This window comes from Apostichopus japonicus, chromosome 15 (genome assembly GCF_037975245.1).
Source record: "Apostichopus japonicus isolate 1M-3 chromosome 15, ASM3797524v1, whole genome shotgun sequence".
In the NCBI taxonomy this organism is placed as follows: Eukaryota; Metazoa; Echinodermata; class Holothuroidea; order Aspidochirotida; family Stichopodidae; genus Apostichopus; species Apostichopus japonicus.
In genome coordinates, this window is record NC_092575.1 from 28,587,362 (window position 1) to 28,611,470 (window position 24,109).

General features: G+C 37.0%; 1 protein-coding gene across 2 annotated transcripts; it reads right to left on the reverse strand.

Annotated features, from left to right (window-relative positions):
• Nucleotides 1-881: 881 nt before the first annotated feature.
• LOC139980995 (uncharacterized) lies at nt 882-14,294 on the reverse strand. Of its 2 annotated transcripts, XM_071993083.1 has the most exons (6): nt 13,459-14,288; nt 12,548-12,720; nt 10,770-10,804; nt 10,140-10,272; nt 7,050-9,203; nt 882-5,625 (listed from the first exon to the last, which is right to left on the reverse strand). In XM_071993083.1, the coding sequence occupies exons 1-5, from the start codon at nt 13,466-13,468 to the stop codon at nt 9,009-9,011; spliced, it is 546 nt and encodes a 181-aa protein (XP_071849184.1). In that variant the 5' UTR covers nt 13,469-14,288; the 3' UTR covers nt 882-5,625; nt 7,050-9,008. The 2 variants fall into 2 exon arrangements, with proteins under 2 accessions (XP_071849184.1, XP_071849185.1); XM_071993084.1 differs by lacking the exon at nt 10,140-10,272 and having other exon boundaries at nt 13,459-14,294.
• Nucleotides 14,295-24,109: the final 9,815 nt, after the last annotated feature.

A 24,109-nucleotide genomic window follows, 5' to 3' on the forward strand; every position in this document is an offset into this window, starting at 1 on the left:
AATAATCAGACATTTATTCACTTATAATTCCTTCAATGATCAGGGATGCGGGAGAAGCCTGCAAGGATTTATGGATTACAACTTTCATGACGGGTGGCTTCCAGTTCAACATTTTAACTCAAATTTGGAATCTTTACAAAGTTGTTATCAAGTCACTTCAGACGGGAAAACGTAGATTGCTCTTTGATGAAAACTCACCTTAGGCTTACTATGACCAGGCCTGGGATCGAACCCCGAACCTCCCAATTGCTAAGCTTCATTGCTTGAAATGCCAGCGCCTTTATCCACTCGGCCACAGCACCGGTCCGTACAAGATCGTACCCGCACCTCCATCCTTTGGGCCAGGGATTCACTCTCAACACCCTGGGCAAGCAGCTGTTGGTGGGGTGGAGAGTACCAGCCCCTGCACACTATATTTGCTCATGATATCGCAATATATATACAGGTTTGTTTTGGAACTTCCAACTGTTTGAATCCAAGCTACATATTTTCTCAGCCTACACTTGCCTCCCCTCCCTTCCCCGACCAACCCTGGAAAAAACTCTGGTGCGGCAACTGTGTCCAAGACTAGGATTGTTGCTGCATGGGTGCCTTTGTCCCCTGCATTTGATCATTTTGCTACTTCCAATTTCCAAACTTCCAAAAGGATATTCCATTATGACTTAGTGAAAGACAGTGATTTATACTATATAACCGGTGATGGGTTTTTCATTGTCACTTCAAATGTCAATAGTTACTACTTTTAACCATTCACGTTGCGCAAGGAATTCACTACTGTAGGTTAGTGTCAAACAAGGCCTCGTGTTGAAATTAATCTTCCATAGTTGATGTTCGAATTAAAGTTGAAGCATTTTCATAATAAAGACAGACAATGACTCTGATTAAATTAATTTTATGTGCTAACAGGTTTTATTTCTAAACCAAACGAGAAAGAAGTAAAGATGGAGAAAAGAAAACATTTAATATACCATTATGACTTACTAAAAGACAGTTATTGATATACCATTATGACTTACTAAAAGACAGTTATTGATATACCATTATGACTTACTAAAAGACAGTTATTGATATACCATTATGACTTACTAAAAGACAGTTATTGATATACCATTATGACTTACTAAAAGACAGTTATTGATATACCATTATGACTTACTAAAAGACAGTTATTGATATACCATTATGACTTACTAAAAGACAGTTATTGATATACCATTATGACTTACTAAAAGACAGTTATTTCTACTATATATAATACATTTGATATACCATTATGACTTACTAAAAGATAGTTATTTACATTGATATACCATTATGACTTACTGAAAGACAGTTATTGATATACCATTATGACTTACTGAAAGACAGTTATTTTTACTTTATATAATACATTTGATATACCATTATGACTTACTAAAGGACAGTTATTGATATACCATTATGACTTACTAAAAGACAGTTATTTCTACTATATATAATACATTTGATATACCATTATGACTTACTAAAAGATAGTTATTTACATTGATATACCATTATGACTTAATGAAAGACAGTTATTGATATACCATTATGACTTACTGAAAGACAGTTATTTTTACTTTATATAATACATTTGATATACCATTATGACTTACTAAAAGACAGTTATTGATATACCATTATGACTTACTAAAAGACAGTTATTTCTACTATATATAATACATTTGATATACCATTATGACTTACTAAAAGATAGTTATTTACATTGATATACCATTATGACTTACTGAAAGACAGTTATTGATATACCATTATGACTTACTGAAAGACAGTTATTTTTACAATATATAATACATTTGATATACCACTATGACTTACTGAAAGACAGGTATTTCTACTATATATAATAATTATGGACCACCCACTCACCAAGTATGTTATTAATACATCATTCTATTGTCTAGTTATTATGCATACAAACTTATGTTACAAAAGTAACACTTAGCCCCGCCTCCTCATAAATATGAATATCAGTTGCAAGACACATCAGCATGTAAATGTAGTCTACCAATATCAACACACTAAGTTTGAAGAAACTCCAACTTGTGGTTGCCAAGTTAAATAGATAGTTTTTGTTGTAAACAACTAACAGTTACACTATACGGCAACAACCTAAGTTAGGCCATAGGCCTACTACCTAGGCTTATATTACACAAACATTAGCGAGAAAATATGGCGAGGACATTTAACGTATTGGCGAGTAGAATTTTAGACTCGGTCGACAGTCGGCGAGTAGTTTTAATTTTTTTTGTCGAGGCCTGATGCTACCACTAGCAGTAACACGCTACCACTAGCAGCTAGCAGTAACATGCTAACACTAGCAGCCAGCTGTAACATGCTACCACTAGCAGCCAGCAGTTACATGCTACCACTAGCAGAAACATGCTACCACTATAGCAGCCAGCAGTAACATGCTACGTCTAGCAGCCAGAAGTAACATGCTACCACTAGCAGCCATCAGTAACATGATACCACTAGCAGTTACACACTACCACCAGCGGCCAGCAGTAACACGCTACCACTAGCAGCCAGTTGTAACATGCTACCACAAGCAGCTAGCAGAAACATGCTACCACTAGCAGCCAGCAGTAACACGCTACCACTAGCAGCCAGTTGTAACATGCTACCACAAGCAGCGAGCAGTAACATGCTACCACTAGCAGCCAGCAGTAATAGTGGTGATACTTAATATGTGAAGTTACTATTTCAAGACATAACTAGAATCTATCCATACACAGGACTCATTTTAAAGAAATTATTATGGTTGTCCTTCGTCCTATTTGGTTACCCAAAGAAGTTTTTGGTTGTCCAAATGAAAGCACCAAATATACTACTGGAGTTGCCCAACGTGGTACATTACACACATATTGTGCACTAAAGTTACTTAATATATGACCAGGGACTATAATGTTAGTTACGTACATCACGCGGTTATCCAACATTTGGATTTTTAAAGTGCCTTGCGCCAGAGCCCTACCTAAGTAATACTACAAGATATCGATTTAGCCTTGTAGGTGAACACTGTAACATTAGGCTGCACAGGCCTAGTCTATCGGCCTAGGCTCAAGTCTAGTACTCTTACAGAGATTGACTTTTTCAATATTTTGACAGAACTGTAGTGTACAGCGTCCAAAACCTTCATCTCCGGCATAAATTTTGGAGGAAGCAAACCCCAAGTACATGCACCCACAGTTAGGCCTATGAAAAACATACAATCTTTTGGATGAATATATTTCTTTCTTTTGAAAAACCACAACTTCTTCTGAAAAGAACCAAAATTATAATTATTTGATCAGATGTTTGAGCTTGTTTGCAAACAAACAAACCAGAAAAATTACCAACTGCAAGTACAGAGTTAACAACATTTCCATTACAGAGATTTTTATGCTAAAAAAAGTCAATGGTGGTTTCCAATTTTCATGTCATTTGATTGGTTATAGCCTTTACCATTGTCTACAAGCATTCTTGCATCTATAGTGCTCAATGAAAACAAAGGGTGTTGTTTAAATGCAACTACTTGCAACTATGGTAACTAGTCTACCGCAAACTGTCTGCTTCAGAATTTGACAATAATTTTGTTGTTGTATACTAGTTGCAGCTTTCATCATTTTCAAATACCACAACTTCTTCTGAAAAGAACCAAAATTCTAATACTATGTACAGGTGCTTGAATTTGTTTGAAAATAAACAAGCCAGAACAATTACCAACTGCAAGTACAGAGTTAACATTTCCATTACAGAGATTTTCATGCTAAAAATAGTGGAATGGCAGTTTCCAAATTTCATGTAATTTGATTGGCTAATAGCCCTTACCATTGTCTGCAAGCATCTATAGTTCTCAATAAAGACAAAGGGTGTTGTTTAAATGCAACTACTGTACTTGTAACTTGTCTACCGCAAACTTTCCGCTTCAGAATTTGACAATAATTTTTTTTTTTTTGTATACTAGTATGCAGCTTTCATCCTTTGATTTATTTGTGCACATTATCACTATAGGCTTCCGTTGCACACAAGCCAATGGCTGTGTCAGGGGTCATAATAACTACATATTGTGTGTTCCCGTAGAGGTATTTTAAAGTGCATGTGTAAAAGAGATCAACTTTATGAAAACCCACAAAGGGTACTCGCAAAAAAACAGTATTATACAAATACAAATATACTAAAAAGGACGAGGCCAAGGTTGGCCGACATTTCCCGACTAAGTGACTTGCATGTCTGATCATAGCTTACAATAAGTAACCTCCTTTCTAGCATTGCCACCACATGAAACCAAATTATATTGCCAAACACCACAAATGGTAGAGTTAAAAAACATGGTAAGAATGTTATTATTGACATTAAACTTATCCATCATACGCGGACAATGCATCCTAGAATTTTTCTTCATTAAAATATCTACATGGTCATATCAGGCAAGTTGATTATTAATCACCACCAGAGATATTTATAATTATCTACCCTTCCAACAATACTTCCTTTAATAATGACATCATTTAATACCCCTTTGGACTTCCAAAAATCAATCACCCTTTCTTTTGTATTATTAATATTGAGTTCTAGAAAATTTTGCCCACAGTAATTTATCTGTTCTAGGTAGGCAGTATCATCATCCTTTTGTTATCAAACCGAATAAGGCAGCGTCATAAAATGTAACTATTGAGCATTTTTCATGATTTGCCCTTGCGTCCGATGTATACACCAGCATTTGATGTAATGACCTTGGATGTGCTATTAGATGTTCTAATATTAACATACTGTGAACTATTGGTAAGATAATTATAAATTCACCCAATTAAATCAGGGCTTACGTTCATTTCTAAAACCTAATTGACTAAACTGTGGGGCTCAATAGTGTTAAAAGCAGACGAAAAATGTAAAAAATATACCCTGGCAGAAAATTTGTATGTTCAAGATGTGAATACAGTTTTTTTGAGACAGAATAAAATAGCATCCTCCGTACTACGTTTAGACCTGTACACAAACTGCATCAGATCTAAATATTGGTCCACAATGGGTTTTAAAAACTTAAGAGCCAGATGTTCACATGTTTTCATTGCCACTGAGGTCAGTGCTACAGGTTTTAAATCATTCATACAATTTATATTAGGGTTTTTGGGGTATAGGAATAATACATGATCGGTTCCATACAGTTGGTATTGTCATATATATGGTACTAAATGAAAGATTAAAAATAATTGCAAATATATTGGTTGCAACCCATCTGGGCCAGAAGCCTTTGATGAATTTAGTTTGGAGAACTCATGATGTACCTCATCTGCAGTTACAGTTAAAAACGGAGCAAGATATGTCCTGTGACTGGATAATAAATTATGCCTGATTAATAACTTTAGATGTATCAGCTAGCCATCAGTCTACATGAACTGCATGTAAGGTGGTTGGCCATCAGTCTACATGAACTGCATGTAAGGTGGTTGGCCAACAACATCCTGCATTCTTGGGATGGCTCGGCCCAAGGCGATCATCCGTCGTACCATTTGCTGCATCTGGCTCCCTGGTCCCCTTTTACCAATTTTGCCCTTCACATCTATTTCAGAAACAAACTCCTCCACATGGACGACATCCCTGGAAGAGAGGGAAACAATATGTCTCAAATTAGGCTTCAATCGGAAAATTGAAAATTCACTTTCACAGGGAAATGTAGAGTAAGTTCAGGATGTTAGTTGTCCTTACTAACATCGCCTATTTTTAACTTTATTTTCAGGACTACAAAATCTTGTCTGATCCACATGCCAATAACACATGTATCTGCAGTTCCAGTTTTGTGCAGGACAATTACACCTGTTGTTGTAGTTTTCTAAAAGCAGGCAAATGTCAAATGACACTGGCAAGGGCGGCGGAAGCACTTTTAATCTGGGGGGGCACCAACGTCGAAGGGTACTTTGCAGAAATTCGATTGGACTGATGCAGCCTGATATTTAGTACCCTTTATAACTCTTATTGCATTATCTTATTGCGTATACACATCACTCCATCAACGCCCCCCCCCCCCCCCCCCCTCAAGGAAACAATGCATACTAGCACTGCAATATCTAATGTGCAAATTGGGAAACAAGGAACAAGTTTTCTTCAAGACAAGATGAGGTGAAATCATTATAAAGTCCAAGTCCCTGCACACGCGATCGATACATGCATGAAAGCAAATGAAATATGTCAAAATACGAAAGGATGGGGTAGGTTAAGGGATATTAAAGCTATACTCATTATTCATAGTAGGCTATAAATGGCTTCTGCTTTTTACAAAGTCACAATGTTCTATAGCAAGGCATTTTTGGAAATGCATTAGGATTTTGTTGGCAAATTGAATATATGCATAATGGCACTCACCACAATGTTAGAAGCCTTGTGGTAGTAAACTTATAGGAGGCGGGGGGGGGGGGGCGCCCACCCAAAATTTTTGTGAAAATTCGGGCAATATGCTGAGAATTTTTCGGGCACCTACTGAAAGAAAAATAATTTGCTATGTGTTTTTCAATGGTTAAACTATTATGATCATTATTATTGTAACGACTTTCCCAATAATTCTAACCAATATGCAAGGGTATAACACAGCAAATGATTGTATGTTATTGGCATGCAATGTAATAACCGACGCCTGCCTATTTGATATGCATATTAACATGGTGAACGCGCGCGGAGCGCAAAAAATTTGGTAATACTTTTTCGGGCAATTCGTTATAGCCCCCAAAATCAAAGTGGGCTCCTACGCCTATGGAAGTAAACATTTAAAACTTTCCGAAATATTGCATTCGACGTGGGTTTCGCATAGTAAACTCTTTTTTTTATTTAGAAATTTTTATGTAGAAAAAGGGCACATTTTTAACCTGAGGAAAAGTGGGGGGGGCACGTGCCCCCTGTGCCTCCCCGGTTCCGCCGCCCTTGGACACTGGCTAGTGAGAGCTGCCATCTTCTGAGGTGATTGAAAGGAGGCAGTCTAATCAAAATGAGCTGTTAAAGACCTTTAACATACATAAAACAAAACAGCTTACCCTTCTTGCTCAAGGTAAAGACCTGCTAGTGGAATATCTATTCTGTAAGCATCATCTTTAGGAGGATGAGAAGGATGCTCAATTGATTTTATCCCCGCAATAGCCACGTTGCTTGTCGGTATTTTCACTGCTGCCAAAACTAAACTATCTCGTGCTGCTACATTGCAACAACAGAGGACTTGCGCTGGGATATCTTTGTAAGCTACAATAGCTCCCTATGTTGAAAAATATCAAAAAAGTATAAAATAGAAGAAGAAAAATAACCATATACACTACTGACTCACTTCATGGACAATTTTATTTATAACAATTCTAGGAGACCAAAACACATCAGCTCTAATCTGCTAGTTTTAGCTACAACGTTATCACAAGTCTTTCATATTCAGAGTAGATAGACATGCATTATTTACATATATTGTTAACAGTTCCCCAGTTCAGGGTCCAATGGTTTTAAGTTTCCATTTATGCTTTAATTTGGTTAACAGTGCAGTGTATAGTGTCTGTATAATTCACAGATATTGAGAAGAATGAAACGTAAACAGTTGAATGCTCTGGTCACAAGTAAACAGTAGCATGCTGTAGTTATGTATGGTTGACGATATGAAGAAGTCTCTTAAGTACTTGCCTGAATATTCTGACCTCAAATGTTTCAACAGTCTTTCTTAACGGGGGTCAGATTATACAATATTGCATGTATTGTAAAAAAACTGCAAATGTTGCTTTAAAGGATGACACGATGATAGTGTATACTATTTAAGAGCAGTGCATGTTTCAATATAGGTTGCAATGGTAATGTACAGTATTTAAGAGCAGTTGTTTTTATATATGTAGGTTACAATGATAGTGTATACTATTTAAGAGCAGTGCATGTTTCTGTATTGGTTACAAAGGTAATGTACAGTATTTAAGAGCAGTTGTTTTTATATATGTAGGTTACAATGATAGTGTATACTATTTAAGAGCAGTGCATGTTTCTATATAGGTTACAATTGTAATGTATAGTCAGTTGGGGTAAAAAAAAACAAGGGGGTAGTTGGGGTAAAATCAACAACCCCTTTTTATAGAAGGGGAATATTTAGCCAAAGTTCCAATTTATTTTGGGTGATAGTCCTATATGTCTAGTTTATTATTATATAATTTCTGGAACTCTATGTCACTTCGCTGCCAGTCACCGCTTAATCAAATCAAGCAAATGCTAAACCAGCAAAATTTGAAGTTTGTACCACATATATCCAAAACTTTCTCCTGCATACCCAGCTTATATGATGTGGAGATTATTCCAGCAGTTACAGCATAGCAGTTAGTGATATTACACTCCCCCATGGTAGAATTACTCCAACTTCATTCATGCTTCATGGGGGGGCCTTGTTTTATTTTACCCCCAAAAAATGATGTGAATGGGGTAAAAAAAAACAAGTACTCTCCGGCTGCATTGTACTCCCTATTTTGCCCGAATGGATAAATTTTTCCATAATGTTGATTTTAGAGGTTAGGCAAATAGTTTTCATGTCTGTCATGTGTCAAAAATGTTAAATAATTGGGCAGAAGTGTTTCTACTACATTACACCACATTTGTTTAGCATCATATACACACTGTACAGTATGAATATGGCTGAGCATGACATATGACACGAGCCATCCATAATTAAGAATTAAGACAATTTCACAATTTTTTTCCTTTTTCATGTAAAGGTAGTAGTTCATACTTAGATGTAATTATATGCAAACATGATTTTAAGATACATTCATGAAGAAAATAGCTGTTTTCTAGCATTGTTTTTTCTTACCCCGGCATTGTTTTTTTTACCCCAAATTAAACAAATTTTGGGGGTAAAAAAAAAAAAAAAATTTTTCGCAAAAAACGACACTTTCCATTTACAAAAAAAGGTATCTTTGTTAGATTCTCTTTAAGAGAATCCCACTCCACACACTTGAACATTGGAACCGAAACAACACCTCTTACTCATCAATTTTTAGAGCAAACTTTAGGTAAATTTTTTTTTTACACCACTTGACTATACAGTATTTTATCCCCGCAATAGCCACGTTGCTTGTCGGTATTTTCACTGCTGCCAAAACTAAACTATCTCGTGCTGCTACATTGCAACAACAGAGGACTTGCGCTGGGATATCTTTGTAAGCTACAATAGCTCCCTATGTTGAAAAATATCAAAAAAGTATAAAATAGAAGAAGAAAAATAACCATATAGGTAAATTTTTTTTTTACACCACTTGACTATACAGTATTTAAGAGCAGTTGCATGTTTCTAAATATGTAGGTTACAATGATAGTGTTTACTATTTAACAGCAGAGCATGTTTCAGTATAGGTTACAATTGTAATGTATAGTATTTAAAAGCAGTTGCACGTTTCTATATATGAAGGTTACAATGATATACTATTTAAGAGCAGTGCATGTTTCAGTATAGGTTACAATGGTAATGTACAGTATTTAAGAGCAGTTGCATGTTTCAATACATGTAGGTTACAATGATAGTTTATACTATATTAGAGCAGTTGTATTTTTCAATATATAGATAACAATGATAGTTTACAGTATTTAGGAGCAGTTGTTTGTATGTGATAGTGGATATTTTCATTGAGCACACAAATACAATGTAGTAATCGTCGATTGTCGTTGTATCACCCAGAACCAACACATAGAGACCACAGTATCTGATCAGATAAGCTATAAATTTAACTATTTTGAAACTGTTAGACTGAGCCATGTTCATTTGACATTAAAAAACCTTGATTCCAGTAAAATATTGTTAGTTTGTTACTCCATAACTTCTAAACCGTACAGTACAGTAAGAGCTTCTAGTATTTAATTCGATAATTCAAAAATATTCAAATACATTAAAACATAAGGTAGTGGACTCCCTGGTCTTCTTTCACACTCTTTGGCCTATGATATACATTGGTTAGAATAGTCGCTAATACTGTTGCCATCTACCTGGGCTACACATAGTTAATGAGAAGCTCACCAGTCAAGTCAATTTGACCTAATTCTCATAACAGGTTCCCATAAATCCATTGTTTTTTGGTAACTTTTAATTAACATGCAAACAAAGTGTTCTCTTAGCTTACCCCTCCAAGACGTTCAACTATCTGAGTGTTACCTCCGTCCCTTTCCAGCATATTTCGGAAACCGAATGGTGGGGTTAGTAAATACACTAACACCTTCTCGAGGGGAGCAGTAATATCGATTTTCAGCCTCATCCTGTAAATAATATATAATTAGAGGTGCAGAGAGAAGAACACAGAGTTAATATAACACCCACAGGGGAAGCAAATTAAGGCACTTAAGACCATCTGAGCAATGCCAGGAGGGTATCTTAGTAAGGAGTGATGGGTTAGGTTATACTGTAAACCATCTCAGTAAGGAGAGATGGGTAGTCTAGCTTGCATGAGCATATCTTGACTTTGCATTGGTACAGCTGACAACCTGACAAAATGTACATGCACTGTTCAAGGAAGTTCCGGAACTAAGAATGACTTACATTTTACTTTCACTGAACATTGTACTTTCACTGTAGTGATTAATGCTGACAACCTGACAAAATGTACATGCACTGTTCAAAGAAGATCCGGAACTAAGAATGACTTACATTTTACTTTCTTTCACTGAACATTGTACTTTCACTGTAGTGATTAATGCTGACAACCTGACAAAATGTTCATGCACTGTTCAAAGGAGGTAAACTAAGAATGACTTACATTTTTCTTTCACTGTTGTACGATCCTTTGCATGCCTGTGTCAAACAAAAGAAAGCAAGTAAAAGAAAGACAATTAAAGCAATATCAAGTAAAACGTATAAAGAGAAAAAAACAGGTACATCATGCATACTACAGTAAGCAACTATACCCACTGCTATGGTACATCATTGTATGATAATGAAAAGAAAAAAGGTTACCAAGCTTTGATGTAAAGTGTGTAGCCTTAAACTGTGTGTACACAGCTAGGTAGTGTGAGATTTGATTGCTCTAGTAGGAACATTTACAATTACATGAGTAATGCAACTACTTGAATTAATACTTAAAACTGCAATCAGGTAAAGCAAAGATTGTTGATCAGCACAATCTTGTCCAATTAATCATTTTTTTTATCTTTGCTTTGCAATGCTTATGCATGCTCATGATTTATAAACCTTTGAAGGAATTGTCTGGTGTGGAAGTTTTTCCTTGTAGATCTCATTTTTCTCTTTGTAACCATGGCCAAATTTTTCCCCATTCAACGTTTTCTTCTTGTAGAAATCGGGTTTTCAAATTCACCAATTTCTCACCAAAAGCACCGTTGTTCAAACGCATCAATTTGGTGATTGACGTAGCTATGCCTATTTGCCTAAATGTGCAGGCAAATAGGCCAAACGAGGGACTTGATGTTAGCACTCCTATTTCCGTAGTAAATACACTCTTGTGTGTACAGGTGATTGACTATTATATATTACGTGTACATCGCGAACGTACATACTGTATACAGCCTACCATGTCCAATTTGGTGATTGACGTAGCTATGCCTATTTGCCTAGTGCAGGCAAATAGGCAAAACGAGGGACTTGATATTAGCACTCCTATTTCCGTAGTAAATACACTCTTGTGTGTACAGGTGATTGGCTATTATATATTACGTGTACATCGAGAACGTACATACTGTATACAGCCTACCATGTCCAGTTGGTATACATACTTTGCGTTGTACATAATACACTCTCACACTCAAACAACAGTTTATAAACTGTTCTTTGAAATTGCTGAAATAAAATTCACAGATCAACTTTACATTAAAAGGACACTTGAAAAGTATTCGGAACACCGAAAGATGAATCTTGAGGGAATCGATATCAGAGCAGAATGCAGTACCGAGAAGCTTAGGCTTCGCAGAACTGTACGATTGTAAACCTTAGAGTAACCTACATGCGAACATTCTTCGCGTTGAAGCTGAATAGCGTGATGTATAAACAACGAAGCGTCTGCTGTTAAAACTTATCTTACAGTATGTTACACAAAGACCACGAAACCACCGATCTACTACATACTGTATATGGCATAGTATCACATATATGTACCTAATTTATAAGAAATTTCACCGAAAATTAAGGAAGAAATTTATCTGTATACAAACCTGGTTTTTGTTGTGATTACTGTAGGTATATACTGTAGGGAGCATGGCTTATATATATTGCAATATCTACGTTTGCGAAAATGATGTCACTGTTCGTTAATGTTCAAATCATATTTGAAGTGTCCATCCTTAACGATTAAAAAATTGTTTCTCTGTCAAATGCAACATTAACATTCTCAAACTTTGACTGTTTGGAAAATGATTTATTGTATTTCAAGGTAACTTACATAACCAGACAATCCTTTTAAGTTGATTTTCACCAGCTTTTGGAGGCAGTTACAGTAACTTGGGTAATAAATTAACACACAGTCACTTCTGAGCACCACAGAAAACAATAGTAAACCTAGACAGTTAAATATTATGGAATACTCACAGGAGCACCAAATTGTTTTTTGTACTGCCTGAAGGACCAAGCACTTTCATTGAGAGTATGTAACTCCTCCACCTGGTGTATAAGACTTGCAACTTCTTGACCTCTTGAAAACTGACCTGTAGTTCCAGAGAAACCATATTTAGCATCTGACTGGTCAATGGCACTAACTGAGTCTTAAAGGGAAAGAAGAAAAATTATGGATAAAAATGCTGAAAAGATACTTACAAAGAAAACAGTTCACAGTTTTAGAACAATATCATACTAGTACTTGAATATATAAGTATTTCTATCATTGAATTAGGTGGTTGTAAGATGAAACGTATCCTTCTAGTATAGTTACTTAGTAATACTACTGTAACATACATTTATTTACATTAGCAAAGCTGGATTTCCAGATGTTGGTCATTTGACTTCTGAATGTAAGATTTATCCACTTGCAAAAATATGACATACTGTATGTTGACAAAACTGAGTGAAGGGACACTGCACCTATATGAAAATCATTGCCAAAGTGTTATCAACAACACAGAGCTCAGTGTACAGGGCTGAGTAGTCATAGGTGGAGTTAATAATTGCTTAAACTAGTGAAAGCAAAATCACTTTTAATTGAAGTGTGAAAATTGCTGTGAGAAACAGAGAAATAGCTGAAAAGTGCTGCAGCTAGTATCACGAGTTTCCCACTGGTTCCGGCCAACTTGACGGCCCTCGATCTGTACCCTAATCGAAATGTCTTCCCCTCGCACAATTAGAAGTGCCCTGATTTTAATGACTAGCCTAGGTTTAATATTTGAACGCTATTGCTATCAAGTCCCTAAGTATCACATTGCACAAGCTAGGCTACGTACTTTACAGTAGCATTTATCTAACGTTGGCTAAGCTGTCCTAGATTTACACTATGGTGGGAAACTCACATTTCTCCATTTTCAATCCCGTGAGAAAAGTCTAATCTAACAGAGCCCAGAGCGGTTACTACTAATACTAGTATGTACAAAGATGTATGTGTAGAGCTCGGATGTGCTGATGGAACTCTGTTCTTGACAGCCAAAACCGAATATGTTTACTTGAGTTATAGATGTCTCAGTTCTGCTACACAGGGATCACGTTCGGGTTCCAAGTTGGTGTGCGATATAAATAGCGATGACGAAATAACATCGCTATTGTTAAGAACACTGAATTATCGTCGAACTGTGGCGTAATAACTATTCTGGTCCTTGTATTTAGGTCTTACAAAAAGCAACCGAGATAGCGGAAATGTATTTCAATACCAACATACAGACAAAACGTGATAGGAAATTACTGAAGTCGTAATGTCTCATAAAAGTTCCATGGATTGAGGAAAAATACGGGCAAACCGAGTTTCAAAGAAATGAAGAATTAGAGGTTGATATGTGGATTTTATAAAAATCCATTAAGTTAGGGAATTGTGGAAGAACCAAACTGTCAAAAACAATGAAACCAAAAAGACGAAAAGTGAACAATAGCAAGAATGCGTTTAGTCGTTTGGCTTAATTCTTTACACTCATTTCTTCGTCAGTCGGAGGAAAACGTCTTTTCTCTCTCACTTGTTCAATCGTGAGAGAATAACTCCTTTGACACCAGGACGTCTAGCCAACACCTTGACCTATTTATATCATGGAGGAAGCAGAGATGACTATATATACCTAAGCTATAATATTAATAGCTGCCCAGAATGCGCCATTTTGACTTCTCTGTCCGTCACACCAATTTTGTGTAAATAGTAGGTTTACTTGAATATAATATACAGTGGCGGATCCAGGATTTCGCCGAAGGGGGGGCCCAGATGGGAAATGCCTAATCGTCGTCCTGGGGGAGGGGTCTAAGGGGAGTGGGTGACCCCCTCCCCTTTGGGAAAATTTCACAAAATATGGAGGTCCTCGGTGCAATCTGGTGCTACTTTTCGTGAAAGTTTGGAGTAAAATTTATTTCCAATAAATCATGTATTCATGGTTTGCCGGGCATATATTAATTTGGCAATTTCGAGCAATGAGCTGGGATTTACGTCTTTGGGGAGTAGGTGGTGATGGAAATTACTTTTTACCAGGTTACTACAGGCCATTTCATCTTGGATGCCCCCTTCCAGATGGAGACTATTGATGCAGTCAGAGTGCCCCTCTCACCTTCACTTTATCAGAATGATGGTGTACTCTTTTTGCAAATTTATTTTACAAAAAATTTCACGCACAGTGGCGTAGCTAGGATTTTTTGAGTGGGGGGCCATGGGGGGCTGTTCTTTCTTGTGGGGGGCGGAGTTTACTATCTAAGCGGAGCGCCACCTTGGTTGGCGCGGAGCGTACAGAGAAAATTTGAGATTTCAGCACCCCCCAGATCGCAGGAGATGGCACCTGTGAGGCAAAATAGCAACCAAAAAGATGTGCAACTTTGGTGACAGAAATGCAAAAAAAGTTTTTTCTCTTTCATGCTGACTGGCCTTGCCAACTCAGCCAGACTTTTAACTTGAGGGAAGTTGGCATCATTTGTCGTTTCAAGCTGTCAAGGCCTTTCTCCCAACTCAAACCCCTGTGGGCTACCGGTAGATTTGCAGGATATGCCCACATGTGGACTTAAATAGCATCAGAGGAAGGGGGTGGAAGACTAACACGCATCGATGTTTCGGTAATGGTCCACATTGATGGCTCGGTGCTTATTAGGCCATTTATTGGGTTTCTTGAGGCAGCTGTCATCAGAATCTGGCTTTTTGTGCCAATCGATGACCGATAACATGTATTGGTATGTAAATTTCTTCTTCATATATCTAGCAACACTCTAAAAACAAATGAGTGGATTTCATTCCATCGGAGTGATCACTCGGCGCACTTCAAATTAAGAGTAAAATTTAACTCTATTGGAGTTAACCCTCACTCCTAATATGAGTGAATATAACTCTATTAGGAGTTAAGATTTACTCAAATGGAGTGGAAATTCACTCTTATACCGGAATGTGCTCAGTGATCACTCCCATGGAGTGAAATTCACCTATGTTTTTATCAGTACAGTACAGTGCATATCATCATAGACGTACGTACGTACGTACTACGTACGTTCGTATATCAGACGCACTCGATACCCACGATACGATACGGTCCTGGAGAAACTATTTCCACTCATCATTTTTTAATGATACAGTAGTGAGTATTGAACAGGCACAGCCGCATGTTTGCAGGAAATTCAGAATTCCCAATATTTTATATCTCTACCAGTAGTGAAAATCATGTTTCGACAGTTTCGTGGACATAAAAAGTTGTTTTGTGGAATATTCAATGACATATCAGGGGCGGATGCAGGATTTGTGACAGGGGGGGGGGGTCTGACAGGTCCAGCCGCGCCTGAACGTAAGAATATCTAAGCGGAGCGCCATCATTGGTTGGCGCGGAGCGTACAAGAAAATTTTTGGCTTTACAAACCCCCCAGATGGCCGGAAACGGCACTTCCCGAGTATTCTAAGCAGCATGTACCTAGCCTGAAAATATGGATCTCATGTCTGCAATTTCAGGCCCCCCGTAGCTACGCCACTGATCACGCATGGGGCACTTTCCCTCGAGCGCGGTAAAAAAAAAAAAAAAAAAAAAATCAGGATTTTCAAAAAGGGGGGGCCCGGGCCCCCCCCCTCTGGATCCGCCCCTGATATAGAACTCTACAATATACAACCAAGTAGGCCTTCATAACATCACATGATAGTTATAGCGACTATGCACAAACAAAACACTCACTATATATAAACATTCTAACATGACCGATAATACTAGAATCAGGCAACCTTGCTGGTCGATTTACAGATGTATGCCTTTCAGAAGAGCCAATTCATATGGTTGGCCATTTGTATCAATTCAACGGGAATCGACATTTATAGATTTACAGCGGTACTTGTCAATTTAATTCGGCATTTACCAGTGTCTAATCACATTCTGGTCAACATTGAACGCAGACGTTCCAAGTTCATCACATATTCTGCCTTTTGGTCGGAAACTTGAAATATTGGGAATACAGCAAGTTGTCAATCATCATCCCGAAATCGTCGACACAAAACAGGGTAACAACTTTCTGCTTCAAGGGTAACAACTTCCTGCTTCAGAGGTAAGTTGATGATATGTCGATTAAAAATGCTATGAAATAATAGTTGGTGTGTCTGTTCAAATTGAAATATACTGATATCAATTGATATATTGTTCATTTAAATGGGTATAAATCAATCAGAAAGTGCTACATGTCGATTTAAAATGACACTATAAGTGACATCAATCTGTTCTATGTCTAGTTAAACTGGAATATATCGATTTAAATTGGTATATTTCATTTCCCGTGGTCTGACATGAATGTCCTGCTATACAGTCAAGAATGAAAAAGAGTCACGAGTTTAAGGCAAGAACGAAAGAACTAACCCTTTCCCACATGTTTGGAAATAATAAAAAATGACAAGGCTAGAGTTGTGTTTTTTTGTTTTGCTTTCAAACAAGTCCTAGCCACCATCAGATATAAGCTTAATGATTGCTTGCACTGTACTCATCATGACCAGTTATATTTTGATCTAGAAGAGGTGAAAGATTAGAAAAGTATCTCAGACTCCAACCCATATGTCAGCTTTCGTCGTGGAATCTTCCTCTTGAAACAAAGAATTGTTTAATGCCTTAAATCACCCTCAATCATTCAGATTGTTCCACCACTTTCCTTTCGTCCGCCCGAGCTAAACAATATTGATTATCATTGCAAACATGCCAAAATTTCACTTCCTCGGTTAATTCAGGCAGTTCCGACTTCTCATGAGGTTAAACTCTTTCGGGCGGATGTTTCCTCAACAACTCCGTACCTTTCCCTCCAATGTTGATAGTTTACGTGGCTACAACTTTGACGCACGTAGTGGTACTTATTATTATGAAGTTGAACCCTGTATTTCTCATTACAACATAGGGGTTTTCCAGAATTTTATTTGTAACTTTTGCTTTGTGCTTTGTGATATTAATGATTGAAAAACTGTGGTTGCAATTGTGGTATTTCGAGAGACCTAACACTCAATCCAAGATATTTACTATATGAAATGGTATATTGTTATTAGTAATGCGGCCTGTATAGACGGTTTATTAGTGATTATTTAGAATCTGTATAGAGTGAATGATGTTAGGTGCTAGTTGCATCATAGACTTTAACCCATAGTTCATAAGTCATAAATCTGTTGGAAATATCTGTGACATATATCTATGTGACATATGGCGGAGTGTATAGTGTAATATTGTGACGAGCCCGCTTCCTCCGATAGTAAAACTATATCGGGACTCGCGATAGAAAGGTACTGGGATATCTTGATGCCGTATTTACGCTTCTTCAGGAGATGTCTCGAACGGAAGAAAACAATGACTTCACACAAAAAACAATTTGACGAGATAGGATTTGATTTGATGATTCGGTATAATTTCTTCTCTGTCGATTCTCTTTACAAATAAAACTAAATTACAATGATTTGACTTGACTTGACTCCGTCAATTAAACAATTAGGAGGAGTGATGAACTTTCGGCGGAGTGATAAATTTGCTGACCAAGTGATAAATTTGCTGACGGAGTGATAAATTTGCTGACGGAGTGCGTAAACTTTCGGCCTCCTTTTCCTTTTAAACCTTACTTCCATAAAATCCCTCTGCGCATAATCAGTAGGCAGCCAATAACCTGACCATCCTGTATTAACTTAACGATATAAAAATAAATGCGCTGGCACTGATCTGCCCTGATTGGTTGGGAGTTTGGAAGTCCATCCCCTTTCTATGGAAACTTCCATACCACGTGAGAGAACCTTCTCGAATGTTCCACAGACATAATGGAATCTATTTTGGGAAAAGGCCCTGTACCAAGATTCAATAAGATAGTTAAAAACTTCTCGTGGGAAAACTGAATCCATGACCTAGCAGGGTTGGCATTTTCCCGGGAAAAAACCTGTTTTTCCCACTAAGCGGTAAAAACCAGGTAAAAACCGGGAAAAACTGGTAAATACCGGTAAAAACCGCCTCCGTCTCGAAAACTAGTATTAATTGTCCGTAAAATGCAGGGTCATCAGTAGGCACGATATTGTTTCATGACAGGCATATTTTATTGAATATGGGAGTTTCTTAGCTTCATTTTGAGCTATTTTATCACATTCTTATTCTACTTTTTGTGGAAAAAAGAGTATTTTTCGTATTGCACATGTATAGTTATTCTGTCACAATCTCTTTAGCAGTATGCATTGCCTATTGCCCAAACCATTATAGGTCTACACTGGGACATTCACCCCTCCTAAATTCTTCAGGCCTATTATGTGGCATGAACAGCGGAGGATAGAACGTAGTGGCGAACCATGGCATCCAAAGCCTCAAAGGGACAAGGAACCATATAATAATATAATATTATGTGCTCAGACAGTTCATTCCATTCCATTAATTACAGTAGGCAACAGTCTATTGAGGTGAACTTCAATCCAGGGGGCTCAATAGAAACTGCTTTGAAACTTTGTAAGGCACATGGGCCCAATTAAAGTATTAAACGCACAATGGCCCTATGGAGCCATTCACACAACCAAACTGTTTACCTTGATGCAAACATGGTCCAATTATTATACAACTTCATGCATGAGTGATTAAACACTTTGAGGTGGACAGGTGAGGTGATACTGGGCACTTCCTGTGTATAGGCTAACTGAAGAGGTAGGAGTATCAACAACACAAGTAACTGTTCCAATTGTTACTTATTCTCAAATTAGTTGATGTCACAACAGTCACTTAGTACAGTGCCTATAAGCAATATAAGCATAGTACAGTGCCTAGTGCGAAGTGTGAACAGAGTACAATTTATCGCAGACATGAAGTGATCGTTCTTGGATGTGAATCATCATTTGGATCTGAGCGGACTAATGTGGCATGTATAATATGACGAACCATAGCCCTAGGAGGCACCAACAGTTTGATACGAGTCCATTCTCTAGATAATGGAATTATGCATCTCGATAGGAAAATAAAGTTGGTTGATTTGAGCATCCAATATATTATTTATTTGAATTATTTATAATAGTCTAATCGGTAAACTCACAAGTTATAGATCATAGCTGTTCTTTGGATGTAACCCAACCCCCTACCATAAGATGCCATTTTCTTGTAGATTCTATGCTCCTCCACAAGTTCCACATGAGTTTTTAGGAATTCTATATAATTTGAGGTTTTTCCCGGTTTTTCCCAGTTTTTCCCACTTATAGGTGGGAAAAACCTCCCGGTAAAAACCGGTAAGAAACTTGTTTTTCCCGGGGCGGTAAAAACCGCCCGGTAAAAACCGGCCAACCCTGTGACCTAGATAAATACATAAGAGGCCTGTAAGGTGTCTCGATGGAGTGTTTCGGTAACATCAAAGAGATGGTATCACTATTTCATAACATCCCCCTCAATCTTTTAAAATTTTTGGATACTCCAAAATTTTAACATCATACTGCTTTAACTTATCATTATCTCAAGAAGGTAGAGTACTGTAAGCACATTCACTAATATTCATTGACTTCAATAAATGGTCTTATGTATCTCAAAGGTTAACATCTTGGTTACGAATTATTAAAATGATCATATGTTATATACATAGACACTATTTCCTTGAAACTGAAGTGTACCTCTTCAATATTGATGACATCATATGATGTAATCTAAAAATAGAAATATCATTAAGATATCTTAAAGTTACATGACACAGCAAAATATGCAGTATCTCTAACAAAATACATTTATGCATTTCATACATCAATAATACATTTATATCAAAAGTGAAATCATGCCGTGATTTGGGGAGAGATCAGAGAATACTAGACTTAGTTATCTTTTAACTGAACAGAACAGCTCAGCGTTCCATAAAAAATTTCGTACACAAAAAAAGAACCTTAAAATTTTACAAACTCTTTTACAAAACCTCCTCTTTAATGAAGGCATAGTTTCAAAACTGCTTTGAAACCTTGTGAATCATATACATTCACCTCAAGAAAATGTGACTCGATAGCATGGTGACCCTAGGTATGCACTCCGAATTGATAGTCTAGTAAAGTACCAAAGTACTAGATATTCGATACCATAAAAGAGACTCCATAGACTATGACATCAACAAATCTTTCTTCAAATTACATAATACTTAACATCTTGTCTTTTAAACTTCATGATGAAATTTACTTTTGCATGAATAATTGAGGAAAAGAAAATATATACATAACTTCCTCAAAAGATCTATACTTTCATCTATACAAAACATCTATACTTTCATTTGCTTTGATAACTGTTGCTGTAAGCAAAAGTTGCACATTACCAATGCTGTCTCTGAATAGCCTTCAATATAACATAAATGATGCAATGTAAATATCCTTAAAATATTTCTCAATATATGAAAACCCATGTTGCTAATATTCCGGATAGGTTCTAATTGCCGGGTAAACGTTTGAACGAATTCATAAGGAAAAATAAGGTATACTCATTACACATTTGTTATAAAAGATGAAACTACTGTAGGTCACTTGGTGGCGTTTTTAACAATAAAGCTTATATTGTTACACCATACAGTACAATGACTTCCACTTAATAGGTATGCAGGTAAATGCCATGACGCATTCCATTCATACAATCGTGGGTAAAACACCTGTTCATCTGAACTTAAAGCAATATGCAGTTACACATACTAACCATATAATGTTTGCAACATCCTGCCTGGATTGCCTGTAATGTTCAATCCCTTTTCATGGAGAAAATTCATTATTTCCTCTGTGTTAGAATATTTTCCTACATTCCACCAAAAATCATGACTCTTAAAGCCTGTTGGAAAACATGGTGTCTGATAGGTGACCAGAACCTGTAATTCACCCAATTTGTATCGAGCACGTTGGACTTTCATGTCTCCTTGTGGAGCATTTGCAAAAACTTTCTTTTGCCTTAATATGCTATCTTTAATGGAAGGATATGGAATTGCTAATCCTTCATTATGTGCTCTATTCTCTAGAAATGATGCAACATTCATTGGCTTAGTGGTCATAAGACACATGACGTGATCTGAAGTTACCCCTGGCAAAATGTTACCAAACTCATCATGAAACTCAATATGTGCATCTTGCATGACATTAACATTTTCTGCATTAGAAGTGTTACTACTCAAAACATTTCTCATTCGTGCAAGCTTTTCACTTGATGAACCCTTTATTTTCAAGACCTGACGCAATTTCTGAATGTTGGTGATATTCTTAGTTTCAGAGGATGCTCTTACAAAACATGGTTTAAGCCTGTTATAATTGAATACATCACTAAGAATTTCTCCTTTGAGAGTGTCCAACAAATAAGGAGTCCTGTCTAAAACTTGATGGATCACTAATGGTCCACACCATTCTGCAGCAATTTTGCGAGAGTTCGCAGTCAAGGAAGAAGACGTTGGCTTATACAGATACACTAATTGACCCGTTGAATAAATTGCACCCTTGTCCAGTTTTGCACTTATCTTAACATTTTGAGCATCTTGTTGCTTCTTTTGCAAGACCAACATTACCCTTGACAAATGATCAAATCGTTTCTTTAACAATGCAGCATATTCTCCATGAGATTGTGATAATCCTGCCATTGGATTGAACGATAAATTTGTAAGATTTGGTGGCTTACGTCCAAATGCAAGTTCAAATGGGCTATAGCTACCTAACTGAGGAGAGGAAAATGTGTTATATGCATAGGCTGATGTTGGGACAAATCGTACCCAATCCGTACCAAACTGATTTAAGTTCACTTTGAGGAAATTTGAAAGAGTCTGAATGTGTCTTTCAACTTGTAAGCTTCCATGATTGCTTACACTGATGAACTTTTGTTCAATGCCCAAAGCTTTACTTAAGAGCTCCACTAATTTTCCTGTAAGAGAAGCTGCCGCATCACTTATGATACAAGACGGTGGACCAAAGGTTGTGACTACCCTCTGCAATAATGCTTCACATATTGTTTCAGCATCAAGAGTCTTAAGAGAAACACATACAACAAATCTAGTGATCTCATCACAAACAACCATCAAATGTTTAAATCCTGTAGCCGTTGTGGGCATAGTCTTGAAATCCAGACTAAGTCTGTCAAAAGGACGATAAGAATCAGGAATGCGAGCATGATATTGTCTCAATTTGTCCGGTTTCTTACGGAATTCTTGACAACGGAGACATGCCTGAATATAATTACTGATGCGTTGAAACATATTGCGCAGATAGAAATGCTGTCTAATAGTCAAATATGTACGCATTACACCCTGATGATTACTCAACAAGTCATCATGATATCGAGATATTATTTGTTCTACCATAGTCTCAGGTACGACTAACTGAAGAGTCATCTTAGCATCATTAGTCTCATGCAAAAATATCCTGAATAACAAACTATTACATAACAAATAATCCTCTGCTTGAGAACGAACAGTTCTAGCATGCTTAGCATTACTTGGAATAATGTCATGTGCAAGAAAATCATAAATTGGTTTGTAGTAAGGACAAGTTTGTTGTTGAATTTGCAACTCTTTTACATCAAATGGCAGATCATAGTTTTTGATCAGCTTTCCTTGAATTGCCTTCATGACTTTATTCAATTCCTTTTGTTTTGGAATGTGCCCTGTAACCAAATGATCAATGTTTGTTATGACTGGCTTTGGCTGAACAAATAATTCTGGAGGTGGTTCTCTGATTACCTCTTGCACTCTATGTCTACTCTGATCCACTAATCTTGGCTCTGTAGGTTGAGAAACACTTGTAAAATTTGGCACAACTAACACATCAGGACTATATGTATGTCGATTTTCACTCGGCATAGTAATAGTAGGCCTTTGACTATATGTATCTCTCTTATCAGTAGAAATTACTGGTGTAGTCCTCTTTTGTGACTCAGATTGTGGTCTCTGGGTAACATGCTCATTAGAATGTGTTGCCTTAGGAACGGATGTCCTATTAACTCTATTTGTTGATTCTTTGGCTGGGGAATGCTGCTTGGACTCCTTTGTGACTTTATTCGGAAATAAATCTGGAACTTTGACTCCCATTGACCTTGCCATTGACCTTGTCATGATTGGATTAAATGTCTCCTTAGGTGGAGGTGAAAAATCCTCATAAGAACTGACCTCTTGAGCAACCTGATCTATTTCAGAGTGAAATTCCTGTGGTGCTCTAGACAAATAATCTGCCAAAACCAATTCTGAACCCTTCTTATAACCAACCTGAAATGTATATTCTGACAATTTGAACAGAAGCTTACGTAAGCGTGAAGTTGCTGGTTCTTGTTTTGATTTAAACAATTCAACAATGGCTGAGTGATCAACATATGCCTCAAATTCTACATTTTGCAATAAATGTTTGAATGCTGTCACATTAATAAATAGACCCATCATTTCTAATTCAGTTACACTATACCTCTGACATGCTGGTGGTAATATCTTAGAGTAATATGCAATAATATTCTCTTTGCCATTAACTCTTTGTGTCAAGTATGATCCTGTTGCTACTCGTGATGTGTCGCTATATAATACAAAACGACCATATTTCTGTGGCATATGCAATATAGG

Bases quoted from the DNA above. Each gene is read 5' to 3' on its own strand.
- LOC139980995 (XM_071993083.1), bottom strand. The intron at 10,805-12,547 runs GTGAGTATTCCA...TGTTTGACACAG, and splicing joins AAAAACAATTTGGTGCTCCT to GCATGCAAAGGATCGTACAA. The intron at 9,204-10,139 runs GTAAGCTAAGAG...TTTTCAACATAG, and splicing joins TAGTTGAACGTCTTGGAGGG to GGAGCTATTGTAGCTTACAA.